Below are 19,520 nucleotides of genomic sequence, written 5' to 3' on the forward strand. Positions count from 1 at the left end.
AACGTTTGTAGTGATTCTACTAGTAGTGACGTAGTTCCAAAAAAGAATGAATAAATCTTGTTTATCCTTCATAATCTTGCATGTTATGTATCACTGCTCTTTCAATGGAAATTAATTCCAACCAGTACGACACCCATGTCCAAATTTAATACGACCGCAAAGGGTTAATAAACACCCCCTTTATAATTATTCAAAGTGTGCATAAACATTTTTGGGGATACTATATAAATATATATATATATATATATATATATATATATATATATATATATATATATAATATTTTCCTACCAAGAACATTATTTTTACCAAGCCACCTAAGGATTTTTTTGTGCGTTCTAAGTAATTATAGAAGGTCCAACTTCTTTTTTTAAATATTATTTTATTGTTTAAAATATTACAAATAGTACATATGCCTCCTTTTTTTTCCCATGGACCTTCCCTCGGCCTCCCCTAACCCCCCTCCCCCCCCCACACACACACACGCCCTCACCCTTCCCCCCCAGTGTCTTGCATCCATTGGTTATGCTTATATGCATGCGTACGAGTCCTTCAGTTGATCTCTTACCTCCCCCCAACCCTCCCCAGCCTTCCCGCTGTAGTTTGACAGTCTGTTCAATGCTTAAACTTTTAATGCCAACAATTATATACAGCAATCCATGATTTACAATGGTTCAGCTTGCGTTTTTTGTTTTATTTGATGATGGTGCAAAAGTAATACACATTCCATAGAAACTGCACTTTGAATTTTGATCTTTTCTTGGCTAGAAATATATGGTTACAATATTCTTGTGATGCTGGGCAGAAGCACTGAGCTGCAACTACCAATCAGCCATGGGATCATGAGAGTAAACTGCCAATACTGTATAGTGTAAGCATTGTTCTTGATGATTTTGCCCAACTGTAGGCTATGTGAGTGTTCTGAGCACATTTAAGGTCAGCTAGGCTAAGTAAGCTATGATGTTCAGTAGGTGTTAGGTGTATTCAATGCACTTTTTACATACAGTATTTTCAATTTACAATGGGTTAATCGGGAGAAAGTTGAGGAACATCTGTATTAATTTTTTTATATTTGTAAATTTGATCCTCCTTGTAAATATCTTATTTTCTATTTGTATTTGGTTATAAATTATATGAGCAGAATTATTATTTTAGAAAGCAGTAGAAAAGTAAACTGATTTATAGAAAATTGAGAGAAAACAATAGATTAGTTATTGCCCAGGGGAGATAGCTGGGATAGGTTTTTTTAATGCAGCAATAGTTATCTGGAAAAAATGAAATATTTTTAAAGATATTATTGAAAGTAAATAATGAGTGAATGAATGGCTGGCTGTATCTTAACTCTTAAAAGGTGCCAGATTGATGCAAGCACCTACCATCTGCTCTCACAATTTATCTGCCCTGTGTCGTTTTGCTGGTCCTGCCCACACATAACTAACTGCACTTAGATGCTCACATTTTTTATTAAGAATATAACATCAAAGTTTAGTTTCAGGAGAAAAATCTAAGACTATGTGTATATTTTGTTACTGCTTGTATTAGTTGTCTGCAGCCCTGGCTGGTGTGGCTCAAAATGTGGTGAGTTCCATTCCCAGTCAGGGCACATACCCAGGTTGCAGGTTTGATTCCTGGTCGGGGCATGTACAGGAGGCAACTGATAGATGTTTCTCTCTCCCTCTCTCCCTTCCTCTCTTTAAAATCAATAAAAAAACATATCCTCAAGTGAGGATTAAAATAATAATAATAATAATAGTAGTCTGCATTGCCTCCTCCCCCTTTACTCCACTCACAGTATATATTGTTTATAAAAGTAGTTGACAGCCTGGCCAGTGTGGTCCTGATTAGGGCACATCCCTGGGTTTCAGGATCAATCCGCAGTGTGTGGCGTGCAGGAGGCAGACGATGAATGATTCTCTCTCATCATTTATGTTTCTGTTGCTCTCCCCCTCTCCCTTCCTCTCTGAAATCAATAAAGACATATTTTTTTAAAGTAGTTGTATATAGTGCCTAATTCATGTTACCAAAAAAAAAAAAAAAAAGAAGCTTCTTCCATGTGTTTGGTGGTAACCTGCTTCAGTTTTGACATCCGGCCCACAGTACAAAACTCAGTAAACATTTGTTGAATTTATGGATAAAGAATAAAAATAAAACATTGTAGAGAGTGTACATCCAAAAATGCTTTTTCAGCCTGGTGACCTTGGATATGTTGGCATTGTTTCTGTGACATTTTTGCTATGGGCTGCAAACTGTCATATTTGAAGATCATCACTTCATTAGCTCATTCTATTTTGTATGCCTGTGAAGTATCAAGAATTAATTCCAGCACTGGACATATGGCTACGTAGGAAAATATACCTGGCCCTTTCCTTGCTAAGGGCCCAGTTGTAACTGCAAAGGTAGCATAGCTGGCTCAAGGCAGAAACAAAACTATTTCAGAACTCCTAGCTTTATGGAGTTTTGTTTTCTTTTTTAGTTACCCCACATTGCCTTACTAGAGCTTCAGAGCCATGGTTCATGTCTAGTGACTTGCATTAGCAATGTTTGAAGTGACAACATGAATAGGATAAAGAAAGATACTTCCGTTTAAAGAATTTTCAGCCTCTGAATAGAGGGAACACTATATATCCTGTCTCTCTCAAATCTTTTTCACAAGGGTTAATGATCTTCAAGCTCGAGTTAGATTTGGCTTTCCTTGCCAGGGGGATGGAAGCTAGAGATAGGAGATAAGATACTAAGTAAAAATTTTTGTGCTGTTTTACAGATATATCACCACAATTAAGATTCTAGAACTGATTTACTAACAGATGGTTTGTGAAAACTTAGAAAAGAATAATTAGCATTTCTGTAGTATTTTATAGTATCCATAATACTTTAAACTGCTTAGTGTAGTATCTGGCAGTGACTAAAACATCTTGCTATTATTAGTCAAGTCATCACTGTCATCTTTCTAACATAATACTTAAGTATCATTAATATTTCTGTTTCACAAATAAGGAACCTGAGGCTCAGAAAAGTCACATAACATATTCAAGGGATCCAACTTGGGTCTTATTTCTAAATCCAAATCCAATTCTCTCCCCCTTTGTAGTGCATTCCATCTTGATTTTAGCCAGTGACTAAATTGTGGTTAGCCTTGACTGTTAACATAGGGATAGACTTGATCTAGTCATTATAAGAGCCTCCACATTTTTCCAAGGTAGTGGATTAGGGAGACTGGGAAAGGGGTGGGAAATTGGAGGTGAGACCAGTTAGGAGACTGTCGCATAGCTCAGATATCTCAGATATGAGTTATTTGGGGAATGAAAGTGGTTTTATAGTGGGGATGAAAATAAAGGGACATATTTTCTCACATCCAATTAATTCTTGCTCTGCCCATCCCCTGTAATCACTAGTATACTTGACCTGTTGTTACAGCTTCTCATCTCAACCTGATTGCTACTAGGGACTATCGGAGACTTTTTGCTTTACACCCATTCTCCCTTGCTTCCACCATGACTTCTTATAACTGTTTCTAACTTATTTTACTTCAGTGTTGACGTGAAGCCTGTGAAAGTATCTGTAGCTCATCATTCTCCATTGGCAGCTGCTGGGCACCTAATCTCTAACAATAATGATAATTTTCAGCTCCTTTCTTTATTATGCATTTGTTTTGTTTTGCCTTTTCCATCTGTCACCTGTTACTTCTCCTGGTTCAAATGAAAAAAACCCTCCTTAATAGATAGCAGTCAATCTTATGACAGAAGAACCAACCAGTTACATGTCATATATATTTGATGTCCTCTTCCCCCGAGCTGTTTACTGTTGGAGAGAAGAAATGCTAATTCTATTGGTCCAATAACCTGAGCTTTCTTGAAAGCTGGCAGATTTGTGTGTGTGTGTGTGTGTGTGTGTGTTTTGTTTTTTGGGTTTTTTTTTTTACTGTTACTTGGTGCTGTTTGTATTTAGTAATTTGGAAATAAATATTTTAAGATCTTACTATCAAAAGAAATTTTCCAGGACAAAGCTCTTCTATTAATAATTTTTAAAGTTCTAAAAAGTCTTAGTTCGTCATAGCTTAGATGCATCCTTAAGTCCTCTTCATTCAAAGGTAGCTTTTAAAAAGTATTTGTAATTTGAACTTTGTATACCAGATACGTATAAGTTTTCATTCATAAACTTTTTTGCCAAGAGTTCTGAAATGAAGGTGTGCTGAGAAAATATATATATATATCTTTTAATTTATGAATTTAGGGAACAGTTCAAATTGCATATTCCTGAACAATTGACTCAATTTAGTCTCTTCAAGTATAATAGGTGAACCAATTTCTTTTTGTTTTGTTTTGTTAATCCTCACCTGAGTATATATTTTTGCGCTGATTTTTAGAGAGCGTAAAAGAGAGTGAAGGGAGTATGAAAGAGAGACAGAGAGAGATGGATTGGTTGCCTCCCACACGCCCCAACCAGGGCTGGGTATCGAACCTGCAATTCAGGTACATGCCCTTAATCAAGGATTGAACTCTCCACCCTTCCATGTATGGGCTGATGCTCTAACCATTGAGCATACTGGCCAGCGCAAGTGGACCTATTTCTTAATGCACAGGTTTCAGATTTCAACTCTCATTGAAGATATGTCTGAACTCCTTTGTTCCTTTGGTAAATTAAAGCTGAGTATTCTTCATATATGTGTCCAAGCTTGAATTTTCCCTGCTATTTAAATTACATAAGAAGATAATACTTTATTAACAGATTTGAAAGTGATATTTTTGATTTGGTAACTGAATGTACATTAAAATGCAGATTGAAAGTTAGCTACACATTAAAGTATCAAATATAGACCAGCAATTGCTTTACTCTACCTTATTCTGGTATCTCAGATATTTTGCTTTAAAAAAAAAAAAAAAGGTTCAACTGGTTTATTTGGACAATTTTTGCATTTGATTCCTAAATGATAAGGCATGAGGCTTCTAGTTGCAAACACTTCCTCACAAATAATGCATTAGTTGTGTGGATAATCTTCATTTCTAATAAATAAAAAAACGACTAAATTTAGTCATCATTATATTTTTTCTTTTTTACATGGATATTTGAAGTATTGTGTTTAAAGTTTATTAAGAACATCATGTTCTAAAAGTTCCTTTGGAATAGTAGTTATTTGGATAACCAAGATAATTTTAAACATGATCACAGGAACAGAGTAATAGGAGGCATATATGGTCGTCCCATTGGAATCTTATGCTCTTACGTCATAAGATAAAATTATCATTCTAAATACAATAGTTTACACATGGATCATTACTTATTTTGTCAAAACCACTACCCACCTTGTCTCCTTCAACCAGTCCATTATTATGTATTTTTGGTGCTCCAAAATATATTTGAAATCTTACCTATTTTTACTATTGTTGCCTTCATCCCACTTCCATCATCTTTATCTGTTGCCTAGAACACTACAGTCATCTCCTAACTACTTTCATGCTGCTTGTTGTGTCCCTAAAATCCATTTCTGTATACTAGCTATACTGATCCTTAACACATAAGCCATGTAACTTCATTGCTGAAAGACCTCTCATGGCTTTCTTCTGTTCTTAGAACAGCAGCCCCTGGTTCTTCTTCAGTCATCTCTCATGCTTTTCTTCCCCCTTGCTCTTTATGTTCTAGCCATGCTGGTCTTGTTTGTTTTTTCCTTGAGTAAGCCTAGCACTTTCCTACTGCCTGTCTGTTACATTTTATTCTCCTTATGTCTAAAATGTCCCTAGTTTTTTTATGGCTAACTCAATTCTCAACTTCAAGTTTCTGCTTGGATTTCATTTCCCTAGCGATGCCTTTATTGATCACCTCATGTAATATCGGTCTGCCCAAGTTATTGTATATTAATCAGTAGTAGTTGCTTTCTTTGTTACAGTTATCACAGTCTTTATATTGTTTGTTTGTTTGTTGTGTTTTCCCTAACTTGAAAGTAATCTCTAGCACCTTATTTGTCTATCCTATATAATAAAACCCTAGTATGCAAATCGACCGGTCACTATGACACGCACTTACCACCAGGGGGCAGACACTCAATGCAGGAGCTGCCCCCTGGTGGTTAGTGCACTCCCACAGGGGGAGCGCCACTCAGCCAGAAGCTGGGCTCACGACTGGCGAGTGCAGCGCAGGTGGCGGGAGCCTCTCTTGCCTCCGCAGCAGTGCTAAGGATCCCTTGGGGGATGTTTGATTGCCAGCTAAGGCCCGATCCCTGAGGGTTCCCAGTCTGTAAGAGGGCACAGGCTGGGCTGAGAGGACCCTCCCTCAAAGTGCACGAATGTCGTGCACCGGGCCTCTAGTTGTAAATAATGCTGCAATGAACATATAGATGTATATGTCTTTTTAATTTAGTGCTTTGGGTTTCTTCAGAAAAATACCCAGTAGTAGAATTGCTGGGTCTCTTTTTGTCTCATGGTAGCCTTGGTTTTAAAGTCTATTTAGTCTGGTATAAGTATTGCTATTCCAGCATTTTGTTTGTTTTTATTTTCATGAAATATCTTTTTCCCTTTATTTTCATTCTCTGTGTCTCCTTTCACCTGAAGTGAGTCTCTTAGACTGCATATGTAAAGGTCTTGTTTTGTTATCCATTCAGCTACCATATGTCTTTTGATTGGAGCATGTCATTCATTTGCATTTAAAGTGATTATTGATAGGTATGTAGTTATTGCCATTTTATTATTCATTTTTTAATCCTTTTTTTTCTCTTCTTAAAAAAAGACCCTTTAACATTTCTCATAGTACTGGTTTGGTGGTGATGAACTCTAGCTTTTTATTGTCTGGGAAGCTCTTTATCTGTCCTTCGATTCTAAATGCTAGCTTTGCTGGATAGAGCAGTCTTTGTTGTAGGTCCATCCTTTTCATCACTTTTAATATTTCATGCCAGTCCCTTCTAGGCTGCAAATTTCTGTTGAGAAACCAGCTGATAGTCTTAAAAATATGGAATGCTTCATGAATTTGCCTGTCATTTGTGCCGGAGCCATGCTAATCTTCTCTGTATCCTTCCAGTTTTAGTATATGTACTGCCAAAGCGAGCACCCTTAATGGTTTTTTAAAACATTTAAAATGCCTGAGTTACATAGTCGTGATCAGTTGATCCCTCACAATCAAACAGTTAGAAATTCAATCTTCTGATAAAATTTCAATTCTTGATTTCTATGAAAGCAGATTATTTTCATTTACAATGGCATGGAATATCCCTGAAAGCTTTAAATGTCTTATTAGTATCATTACTCTCCTTAACTTAATTTTTACACTACATTTACAGTTTCTCTGTTCTTCTTCAGTATGAATTCTGAAACCGAGAGAAAGTCAGAGCAAAAGATTGTGGTTTCTTTTCATTATTTAGGCTAAATTACCAGAAATGCCCTTTAAAATTAAATATTTAGTCATGTCAAAACAAGTCACTTTAGAGGAAGAGGGCAGCCTTATTTAGCTCATGTTTTTCTTACAAGAAGTACTGATGTTTCATGCAAGCATGCTGTGGTAGGAGACTTTACCTCCCAGCCAAAAACAGTCCTTTCTGTAGAACTGCCATAATATTGTATTGAAAGATTAAAAATTTCTGTTCCAAGGGTGGGAAAACAGGCACTCTTAACTTAAGCACTGTTGTTTTTAGTATACATTTCAGGATGTCCTTCGAGACTGTGTGTGTGTGTGTGTGTGTGTGTGTACGCATATACACACAGCAATCTGATGAACTAACCTAGAAATAAGGTTTTTCTGGTTCAAAGGGTATGCCAGACACATACACACATATTCTGCGCACCTTTGAGACAGAAATCACACTTCTAGGTATAGTTCATCAGATTGTTGTTTATGTTAGTGAAAAAAGTGAGGGGATGAGAACCCTTTATATGCATTAATGGGGGGTGGGAATAATTAAATTATGGTATAGTTATTGCATAGATTCTATAAAATGGAATACTGTGTAGTCATAGCATGTATTGCAATGGAAAGCTTCATGATAGTACATGAAAATTGAAGCTCCTTTTTTATAAAAATGTATATCTATATGTAAATAATATAAAAAGATATACAGCAAAATAGTTACAGTGGTTAGTCTCACGATGATGAGAGTAAGAATGTTTTTCATTTTCCTCTCTATTTAGTTCTTTCCAGAGACTATTTTTTCCTAAGTACTATGTATTTAATATGAGCAAGGAAAAAAGGAAGAAAACCTATTTTTGTTGCATCACTAAAGAAGTTCAAACATAACTTTAGTAAAATTGTCATGGAAGTGATTTAATCATCAAGTATTCTTGACATTTTGCCTTTATAACACATCAAGCGCTTGTAACTATTCATATTTACAAAGCTGCCTCACTAAGTCCATCAACATTGTACAGCTAAGTGATACTCAAGCCAATATTTCTGAAGTTTCATTCGATATATTAAGCAGTTGCTTAAAAGAACTAGTTTTCTTTATTAATACATTATGTAATCATGCTCATGAATACAATAATATGAAAATTCATGTTAATAACACAAGTATTTGTTCACAGACTATAAACAGCAGCCACTGTATGACCTTGGTCATGCTCTTAAAGGAAATATCAAGGAAGATGCACTAAAGTTGATGAGAATCCAGCTGATGTTTAAGATGTGGACAAGATGGTATCCTGCTCATGGTCAGGTTAACAATAATACATAAGTTAAATATTTTTAGAATTTTGCATCTTCAACTTTATTCCCAAGTGATGTTTAGAAAAGGGACAAAATGAAGACAATGCACAAAACTATTAATAAATATAGGACATGGAAAGAAGTAACTGCCATCCCCACTAACCAAATGCCTAGTTTTCCTAGCAGTATAGTTGACCCTGTCATATTTGTCACATTTGTCTGCTGAGGCTATGTCTGCTGCCCAGATTCCTTAGTCCCATTTAGCCTCAAATGAGCAAGTTTCCTACGCTGCAGGATTTCTGGCTGCAGGAGTTGTAGGAGGCTATCCACCCCACAGGCCATTTTCTATTTCTTGAATCACCATACCCACTCCCACCAGCTTTCCCATTGTCTAGTCCATATCCTGCCTGAAATACTCTTCCCCCAGGTTCTTGCTTGGCAAACTCCCTTACTCCCTGCACATCTTTGCTCACAGGCTACCTTCCCAGCAAGGCCTATCCTGGTCGTGTAATTTCAAATTGAACCTGTGCCCAACAGCCCCTTTGCTGATCTACATTTTCTTTTTCCCATTGCACTTACCACCTTGCAGTAAACCTATAATTTACTGTTGACTAGAGGCTTGGTGCACAAAATTCGAGTAGGATCTCTAGTCCTGGCCTGCGATCAGGGCCTTCCTTCCCCGGCTGCCAGCTTCAGGCTGGAGCCTTTCGCCTTCCACGCCGCCCCCTGGTGGTCAGCGCACGTCATAGCGAGTGGTTGAGCTCCCAGTTGGTCAAACTCCCGAGGGGACAATTTGCATATTAGCCTTTTATTATATAGGATGTCTGTCTCCTCTGCTAGACTATCATTATTGTGAGGGCAGATATCTTTGTTTTATTCATTGATGTATCTGTAGGTGCCTACAATAGCATCTAGCACATAGTAGTCTCTCATCAAATAAGTATGTGTTAAATGGATGAATAAATATACATGATTGTTTATTATGAGTTACTTACGCAGTGACAGGCAGTTTTCAATAGAGCCTTCGGTATTCACATAGTTAAAACCATCCCACGTTTTTGTATTTGAACAGTATTGTCAGTGAAATAGAACTGCCTTGGTCCTGAAGTATTTTCTGCCTATGAGTCAGCATGTTGGCTGTAGCTGCTTTGGTTGGAGTCGAAAATCTCTGCTGCTTGGTGTCCTGGCCCCATGCAGTTTGTTGAGGTTTTCTGCTACCTTTTGGCCTTCCTCCTGGTGTGCCCTTTCATATCTTGTAAAGATCGGCCTGCTAGGTGTTGTTCTTAGACCAGGAGCTCTGAGCACATACTCTGGTATGTGTGGATTACAGGAGTGACCCACTGTGTCTGTTCTGATATTTAACTTCAGAGCTTAAGAACATCTTAGAAATGCTCTAGTCCAATTCATTTTAAAGTTCAAGAAACAGAAGAACCAAGAAATTAAGTTAATTTTCTAAATTCACAAAACTAGCTAGAAGCAGTTCTATGACTGGAATACTTTGAGTGTCTTGCTGCTGCTGTTTGTTTTCTGTCCTTTTAATTTTTTTACATTTTTTATTGGTGTGGCATTGGTTAATAAAACCATACAGGTTTCAAGTATATAACTCTACAACACATCATCTGCATAATGTACTGTGTGCTCACCACCCAAAGTCTTTTCTGCCACCATTTTATTCCCTTTTGCCCTCTCCTGACCTCCCCCCAACCCCCTTGCCCTCTGGCAATCACCATACTGTTGTCTGTCTGTCTGTTTTTTGCTTGTTTGTTTGTTTTGTTTTGCTTAATCCCTTCACCTTTTTCACCCAGTCCTTCAACCCCCCTCCCCTCTGACAGCTATTAGTCTGTTCTCTCTCTATGAGTCTGTTTCTATTTTGTTTGTCAGTTTATTTTGTTCATTAGATTCCACAAATAAATGAAATCATGTGGCATTTGTCTTTCTTTGACTGGCTTATTTCACTAAGCATTCTACTGTCCAGGCCCGTCCAGGTATCACAAAAGGCGAGATTTTGTTCTTTTTTATGGCCAAGTTGTATTTATTCCATAGTGTTATTGTTCCAAAGCTTTTTTATCCACTCATCTAGTGATGGACACTTGGGCTGCTTTTAAATTTTGGCTGTTGTAAATAATGTTGCAATAAACATAGGGGTGCATATATTCTTTCAAATTAGTGTTTGTTTTTTAATATGCCACATTTCTACAGCGGAGAGCAAAACCAGTTTCCTCATGCCCTCTTCTATTCTGTCAACACAACTCTTTGGTTTTTCCCTTCTCCTCACTCATCTTCTTAAGGAGGGTCCAGGTTTCTCCAAATCTTATTTCCATGTATAGGACCTATTCCATCATCCCAACCTAAAGCCACCTAACCCTTCCCCACATGTGTCTGTATTTGGGGAAGGCAGTTTCACTTTTCTAGTTCCTCATTACTGTGATACTCAGCCTGGGGACCGGAGAAGGGATAGACTGACATCAGGTAGCTGCTGTACTCCTTTTGACTCCTTCTCTTTCTCTTTTGACTGTCTGACCACACCGCACCAGCACCCTGACTTGGTTCACCTCTCCTCAGGAGCTCTTCACCTCCCTTGATTAGTATCTCCTGCGTCTTAACTTACTGAAGCTGTGGTCTCAGTGTGCAGAAGGGGAAAGAAACACAACACTACATTTATCTAGTACTTTTTCCTACATTATCTCCTTTGACCTTTTCAGCAACCTTTTGTGTTAAGTGGGAACAGATATTCTTGTTCCCTTTTTTACTGACAAGGAAGTGAAATACAGATGAGTAGAGTAAATGATTTGCTCTGTCTTTTAGCCTCTGAGTGGCTGGACTGGAAACTGAGCCTCCAAATCCTAGTTCAGGGGTCCTCAAACTACGTCCCGTGGGCCACATGCAAATACAAATATTGTATTTGTTCCCGTTTTGGTTTTTTACTTCAAAATAAGATATGTGCAGTGTGCATAGGAATTTGTTCATAGTTTTTTTTTAAAGTATAGTCCGGCCCTCCAGCGGTCTGAGGGACAGTGAACTGGCCCCCTGTTTAAAAAGTTTGAGGACCCCTGTCCTAGTTTATATCTTTTCCACTGTCTCCTATTTTAGTGTTGACAGAGAGACAAATATGAATCACTGATCGGTATTATGAAATGCACATAATATCTTTTCTTCCTGAAGATCTTATTCAGTCTTTTAAAGTATTCTGAGAATGTGAATCTGACTTTCTTTAGCTTCTTGGTTTTAGAAAAGACCTCGGGGAGGAGGGTCTCTCTCTGAAGCATGCCCATACCTTTCTTCCCTCTCAGGCGTGCAACTTTACTTTTCTCTCCTAAACTCTAACTGTCTCCACGAGACTTGCAACCACAGGAGCAACAGGCAGTGGCAGTTTATCCCAGGCTAACCCCTGAACCTGCCTGTAATGCACCCTTTTCTCTGACCTTTCAGTGCGCTAACAGCAGCCCCGCCTTGGCTCACTTCTGTTACTGTGACTGTAACTTCTCAGTGAGTCCATGCTGCCCTGTGTGGCTTACTTCTTTGTTTCTAGACTCTAGAAACAAATCTAGAATCTAGAGCAGGGGCCCTCAAACTACCGCCCGCAGGCCACATGCAAATACAAATATTGTATTTGTTCCCGTTTTGTTTTTTTACTTCAAAATGAGATATGTGCAGTGTGCATAGGAATTTGTGCATAGTTGTTTTTTTTAAACTATAGTCCGGCCCTCCAACGGTCTGAGGGACAGTGAACTGGCCCCCTGTTTAAAAAGTTTGAGGACCCCTAATCTAGAGGGTCAAAGCAGCCCTGCCTGGGCTCCCTCCTGTTGCTTCTTCTATCCTAAGCCCTTCCTTTGTTTCCCTGTCCCCAGCTTTAATAAACATACTCTCAAAATCAGAAAGAAAAAAAAAGACGACTGAGTTTGGCTAGTGATCTAATGGACAGGTTAGGTTCTCTGATACTGACTAAATTACCATCTTTATTTAACAATTATTAAACGTTATTATATGTAGACCTATGTTTGCAGTATTTTGTTGCCCTTTTGAGAATCTGTTGGTAATATTTATTCAGAGTCTTTATTCATACAGTATGCCAGTTCACAAGTTTTGAAAATCTACATATTTGTAGTTTTTAATTAAAAAATATAAGAAATATTTTTTACATATAATACTCTTTTGAAACTAAGAAATATTTGTTACAATATTTATCACTTAACTAATAATATAAACTGATGTTTTATCACTCCTTTTTATTATTACATATTGTAAACAGATTGAAATTAATTTTTAACTTAAATTCAACCAGTTTTATTGAATTGTATTAATGTTTATTTTACTTCACTGCCAAACAAAGCATTCTAGAGCACACTGTAACATATATATATGTGTGTGTGTATATATATATATAGATATATATGTATATATATACAGTCTCATAAGAAAAAGAAAATGCAATTATATCTTTGCAAGTAAAACAGATTAGGAACTGACATTGTCCTAACACTGTAGGCAGTGTTTGCTCCCTACAGAGCTTCTCTATTACAGCAGGTCAAGAAGGCTTATGTGTGAAGCAGCTGATGTATTGGGTTTGTAATGCAGCTTCGTTCTCATTGCCATTTGTCCACCCAGAGGCCAAGGATACACATCATTGACGGTGTAAGAGTCCTGGATGTGGAAAACCCTTGTGTCCTGTGTTCAGAGCTCTCTGTGTGACCTGAGGCCAGCAAGCATAGGCACAGTTGGTTTACAGTACATTCATATAAAGCTCTCTGATGTAAATTTTCCAAACCCATTTTCTGCAAGATGGTAATATCCAAATTCTAGCTTTTACTGTGGATGTTGTTCTCCCCGCTCATTTTTAAGTTGTTTTTATATTTCAGATTGCTAAATGGCACACTGCCTAGAATCTGCCCTCATATTGAGACCACTCTCGGTTTGATCTAGTGCCAAAGGAAAAAAAAGAGATTCTGTTGGGAATATAGTTTGCTTTACATGTTAGGGTGAGTGAGAGAACCATCTTGAAAGGATGATGAAATTGTAGAAGTATTGTCGCTAACATTCCTGCCTATTTTTCCTGAATGATAAAAATTCTATACGACTCCTGCCTCAGTAAAGTCTTGGCTATGTAGTTTTCTCTTCTGACAGATTATCTGTGTCCAGTCACATTTGTTATCACTTGTGTGCAGTTTTGCAGTTTACTTCTTTTATATATTAGAGATGCATTCTGCTTAAGGGAAAGTACACACACACACACACACACACACACACACACACACTGGTTTATATTGCAATCACAAAAGCTTTTAAAATGATGTTTAAAGTAAAACTGTTATACAGTGAATAACCATTGTAGAAAGTGTCATCTTTAGGTTCCAAATTGATTTAGGATCTTTTTGCTTTGTTCTTTTCATATCATTTGTTATCTTTATTAGTTTAGCTTTTACCAGACATGTTCATTCAGAGACACCTAAGATATTAGTCTAGTCTGGCTGCTATAACAAAAATACCATAGACTGGGTGGTTTAAACAATAGACATCTATTTCTCTCAGTTCTGGATGCTGGAAAGTCCAAAATCAAAGCTCTGGTAGATTCAGTGTCTAGTGAGGGCTCACTTCCCTAGTTCACAGACTGCTCTTTTTGCTGTGTCCTCACTTGGCTGTAGGAGTAAGGGTGTCTCTTACTAGTATATAAGGGCACTAATCCCATTCATGAGGGCTTTACCCTCATGACCTCATGACCTCCCAACAGCCTGACCTCCTAAATACCATTACATTGGGAATTAGATTTCAGAATATGAATGGGGTGGGGGAGGCACACACACATTCAATTTCTAGCACACCTATTCTAGTTAGGAAGGAAAAGAAGAGATAATATCAAATTGAAATGCTTAATCCTTGTCAGGCTGAAAAGAAACATAATTATCTTTCAACTGGCTAAAGTATAATCTATAATAATAAAAGCATAATATGCTAATTAGACCGGACAGCCGAACAACCTTCCGGATGTCCTTCTGGATGACCTGAACAAAGCTGGAGCTGCAAGGGCTGAGCCCCTTGCACGAATTTCGTGCATCTGGCCTCTAGTCTATAATAATAAAAGCGTAATATGCTAATTAGACTGGATAGCCTCCGGACAAAGCCAGGCTGCGAGGGCCGATGCAGCCGCTGCAGCTGCGAGGGCCAAGCCCCTTGCACGAATTTCGTGCATCGGGCCTCTAGTAGTTTTATAAAGGGATAGAGTGTAGCTTTTTTTGAAGGTTTTCATCCTCATGATTTCTACAAGCTTTTTTCTTATTTTGGAACTATTAGAACATGATCAATTTTGTATATTTCAGAGAATAGTAAAATGCTGATAATTATAAATTGTTTACTCAAGTGTATTACTTCATCAACTGAAATGTTAAAAAAATATTGAGAAAGCATCTCTTATAATGAAAAAAATTTAAAATAATCGGTCTAAGAAGATTTATTCTGAGAATAGTTTTCCAGGTATATCTGAAAAGGTAAATTGATTTTAAAGGGTGTGTAATTGGTTAATTAAAAGACATCATTTAAAAAAACCTGTATATGATTCACTATGGGAGCCTCTGCTGAATGCCCTGAGGTAGATATCTGTCAAGCCAGTGGGCAAATAAGTTTTCATGCAACAAAAGAGAATATTTGTAGTAAAATATAGAGAAAATACATGTTACCCGAAGTTTGTGCTAACTTTTACAATATATGTGTGTTTTGTGTATTCTCTCCTAGGTATGAGAAAGTGCCAGTCATCTTGGTTGGGAACAAAGTGGACCTGGAAAGTGAGAGAGAAGTGTCATCCAGTGAAGGTAGAGCCCTTGCTGAAGAGTGGGGCTGCCCCTTCATGGAGACTTCTGCTAAGAGTAAAACAATGGTGGACGAACTCTTCGCAGAAATTGTGAGGCAGATGAACTATGCTGCGCAGCCTGACAAAGATGACCCATGCTGTTCTGCATGTAACATACAATAGCATTCAGAAATGCCGATCCTGGACAGGCTTTGCCCAGTATCATAGGTGATACAAGCCTCGTCTGCCCGACTGCAGAGTTTGCAGGATGTGTGGTGTGAATCTATGGTGAAATAGCAGCCCTCATTCAGAATTCAGCAGTGATTGTCCGTTGATATCTCTGAGTAACATTTGGGTTCAGTAACTACAGTTTTCACCATTGTCCTCAGTCTCCTAGACGCACCTGCAACTTTGAGGCATAGCCAATCAATCTACAGGGTGATCTCCTTTGAAAGCAACGATGGCATCGTCGCTGAGTTGACCGAAGCAACTATTGTATAAAAAGTAATCATGAGAGAGAAACCAGAAGAATTCCTATGACCACTACAATTAAAATATTTTATCTTCTGTAAAAAAAATAATAAGTAAAGGAGAAATATTTTCCTACAAGAGTACTGAATTTCAGGAATTGAGATAGTGCTTCTAATCAATGTATTCTGTCAAGTAAGATAAAAGCTGACCTGCCAACAGCATTACAGGGAGAGATTCTTTGCTCAACTGACACATTTCTGTTTTTCAAAATTGATGCTTAATTGTAGATGTTATTCTAATTTGTGACACAGAACTAACTCATGCATCGGTCCTTGCTAGAGCAAAAGTCAAAACAGGTTGTGTAAACATACAGTCTCGCTTTAGAAGTGTAAAGTCACCTGCTTTGCCACAGAAAATGGAGGTTCTCACAAGGGTTTGATCTGAATTAAAGCCCCAAACCCACCCTCTGGTAATCAAGCAGATATGGTCTTTATTACATTTCTGAACAAGAAGGAAGCAACTGTGATGCAAAGAAACTGCGCAGCCTTACTAACAAGAAGCGTTCTAGTAATAGCTGAACTAGTACCATCATGTAAGGAAAATGAAGCCATGTTGCATCCATATGTTCCCGTTTGCAGAAACCTCACAGGACAGTACAAGGATTTTGCATTTTTATGTTTGTTAAAGCAGCAAATTCCTTCTTGCCTTTAAGGGCTATGGTTGTGGTGTGATTCTTGGTTAACCTGCTTTCCAAATCAAGTTTGCTTGTAGCAGAGCTTTATTGCAGGCATTTAAAAAGATTGAATAACCATGTGAAATAATTTGGGCTTAAGAGTAGAACATAAATTATAGAGTGGAAGGTAAGAGACAAAAAAAAAAAGTCTTTTATCTTTAATTTTCCTGGAGAATTATATAAAGATTTTCCTGTAACAATTTTGCCCTGATTACTGAAGTGGCAAATAAAGCTAGAGAATATTTTGTTTTGAAAAGGTGCTCAAGCTTCAACATTTCTGGTTTTCATAGCCGTGAAGTATTTATCGTTTGCATGACTAATGGCACAGGAAAAACCTATATAGTCAAGTGTAGGAAGGGTTTTTACCTAACCTCAGAGTTATAAATGCTAAAGAGAGTACCTTAAGCTGATTCTCAAGGTAAATTTGGCCTTTGGAACTGCAATATCGCTGAGCCTGTGGTCTACATACCACCCCACATTTTGTTGTTCCAGACTCTTGTGCAAGTAACCTCTGGTCTTATGTGTGTAACTGAGAGAATAGTGTATGTTGTGTGTGCATGTGTGTTTTATCGTTCCTAAGAATTTGGCACAAGTCAGAGATGATCGCCTATACTGAGAATCCGTGCTGCAGAAAATAATTATCAAAAACATCTTTTTCTCTTAAATTATTTATGTGTTTGTTAAACATCATTGAAATCATTGGTAGCCTCCAGTGTTTAGTAAACTGGCAGTAAGCTTAAAGGATAGAAAAAAGGTGGGTAGTAACTTCTTACAGATGAGAAAACAAGTGTGTGGGTAAAACCAGGCCAGAGTTGTTAAGTCTGAATTAGGAATGTTTCCATTCTTCAGTATAGATTTTTTTTAGAAACCCCCATTATGAAGCACCTTGTTTATAGGACAAAAAGTTCTAATCAATTTCATTGAAACAAATTTTATCGTGTAAAAAAGTTGATTTGACTCAACCTGTAAAGAAATCAAAGGTTTAAGAAGTATGATTTCTCTACTGAAATATAAATATTTGTTAGTGAATTGGTTGAGTTTTGACGCCTCTAACTTCTCAGAATGATAGAATTCCATATTTAACAGCAATTTATGACAACTAAGATTCCACATTAGAAACCTCTATAAAGATTCTACAGTTTTACCTAATGGATTGCTATGCAGATAAGAAAAATAAGTTTAATAATATGAAAGGTATGGCAAAATGTAAGGTGAAAAGATTACTTAAAAATTGGGGTTTTAGTTAGAAGTGTTCATGTCAGACAGTAAAGTGGGCTTTCACTGTAAAGACGTTAATAACTAACTTGGCTGCCTGATCACAGTGTTTCCTACGTACTTGGGGACAAAAGGTCAACGGCGATATCCAGAAACGTGGAAACCCTCGTGTGCTCTTACCGTTGGTATTTCATCTGGTATGAATAGAACTCAGCTTGAATGAATGTGTTTGTTGAGATGTTAATAAAAAGCTTAAGAACAGGAGGATTAAATTTGTCGTCACATGAAATAATAGTGGCTACAGAGAAAAGTTGGTGACCTTGTATCACTATTATTTTATGCCCTGATCAGACTAGCAACTAGATAAGTGGAAGTTTTTCTAACATGCCTTAAAAATATTATGGTTTGATCCAAAGACCCACTTTTTTTTTTTAGCTATTTTATAAGTTTTGTTGGTTTTGCTTTGTCTTGTTTTACTTTTATACAAAGGCAGCATTTGTTAAATTTTTGTTGTTTTATGTTGCAGCTTTTTTGGGTTCTTTTAAGCTGTGATAGTGACGGTAACTGATGCTTTTCATTTTGTTCAACTTACACAAAACAAGCCAGCATCTGATCAAAAGTATTACATAAAATCTTTCTTAAACTATTGAAAGGTGCTTTGATGATTTTCTCCTTTTGGTTTGTAGAATTAGGACCGAGCGTGACTCTAATTACTACAGTTGCCATCACTTTTCTGTGGTAAAACTACTGATATTTGCTTTTCTATATTAAAAATGTTGCCTAAGGATGTCTGCTATTTGTTTTCAAGAGTTGTCCAGTGGGAATGTTGTCTCTGTGTGTGTGAATATGAAAGTGCTTATTTTGTTTGTTGCTGTTGGTTTTTGTTTGTTTTGTTTTTTAGTTTTTTGTTCTTCTCGGTAGTCCTGTGTTAGCACTGGGTAAGCTTTAAATGTCTCCTTAGCCAATCAAATCTTAAAGACTATGGGGGTCTTTTCTTTTTTTAATTAACATGTCATTGTGCATCTATTAAATCTTGATCAGGGTTTCAAGAATGACTGCAGTGGATTTTGGAAACAGACTTATCATTATTGATTTGGGGTTTCCCAGAGATAAATATAGTTCACAGTTAATTGTTGAGCTCTAATACAACTGACCATTTACAAATTTAACAACAGTTTATTGTTTTGTAACAATGTCAGTTGTTAAACCTTGACATTTCAATTAAAACATGAATTGTAGTTATAACTCTGCAAATTCAACAGTTGTATTTGGAGTTAAATTATTTTAACAAATAAATTTATTTAATGAAATTTTCTCTGGATTTTATTTGGTTTTGTACATGTTCATGATTGAAATGTATTTACCACATACAAAAACAACTAGAAATTGCCACCAAATGAATTTAATACTCTTCATACAGAGATATTCAAGCTGAATAAAATTGAGAATTTATCATATTAAAAGGGAGGTTAGGAGTTAATTTTCATACCCTTTATAAAAAAAAAACACGATTTAAAAATCAGCAATCGCAAATACATATAAACTTATCTCATAGTTTTATACATATTTTATTTTCATTTTCTGCCCACAAGTTTATTCAACACAAAATAATGCTATCTGGCTAATTTGAAGTCTCAGTGCTAATCTTAACAGAACTGTTCTAGGTAACATTACTACTAATTAGCAGTTGCTTTATGGTCT

General features: G+C 36.9%; 1 protein-coding gene and 1 non-coding gene across 2 annotated transcripts in view; one reads left to right on the forward strand and one right to left on the reverse strand.

Annotated features, from left to right (window-relative positions):
- RAP2A (RAP2A, member of RAS oncogene family) overlaps positions 1–19,129 on the forward strand; it is a 29,760-nt gene extending 10,631 nt beyond the window's left edge. Inside the window, exon 2 of the mRNA XM_059684987.1 lies at positions 15,346–19,129. Coding sequence (XP_059540970.1) covers positions 15,346–15,583 — 238 coding nt within the window. The 3' untranslated portion in view covers positions 15,584–19,129. The remainder of the gene's footprint in view (positions 1–15,345) is intronic.
- On the reverse strand, positions 6,931–7,035 carry LOC132228915 (U6 spliceosomal RNA). The gene has a single exon (XR_009451521.1). It is a non-coding gene; the product is annotated as a U6 spliceosomal RNA (small nuclear RNA).
- Positions 19,130–19,520: the final 391 nt, after the last annotated feature.

Source organism: Myotis daubentonii, chromosome 2 (genome assembly GCF_963259705.1).
Source record: "Myotis daubentonii chromosome 2, mMyoDau2.1, whole genome shotgun sequence".
NCBI lineage: Eukaryota > Metazoa > Chordata > Mammalia > Chiroptera > Vespertilionidae > Myotis > Myotis daubentonii.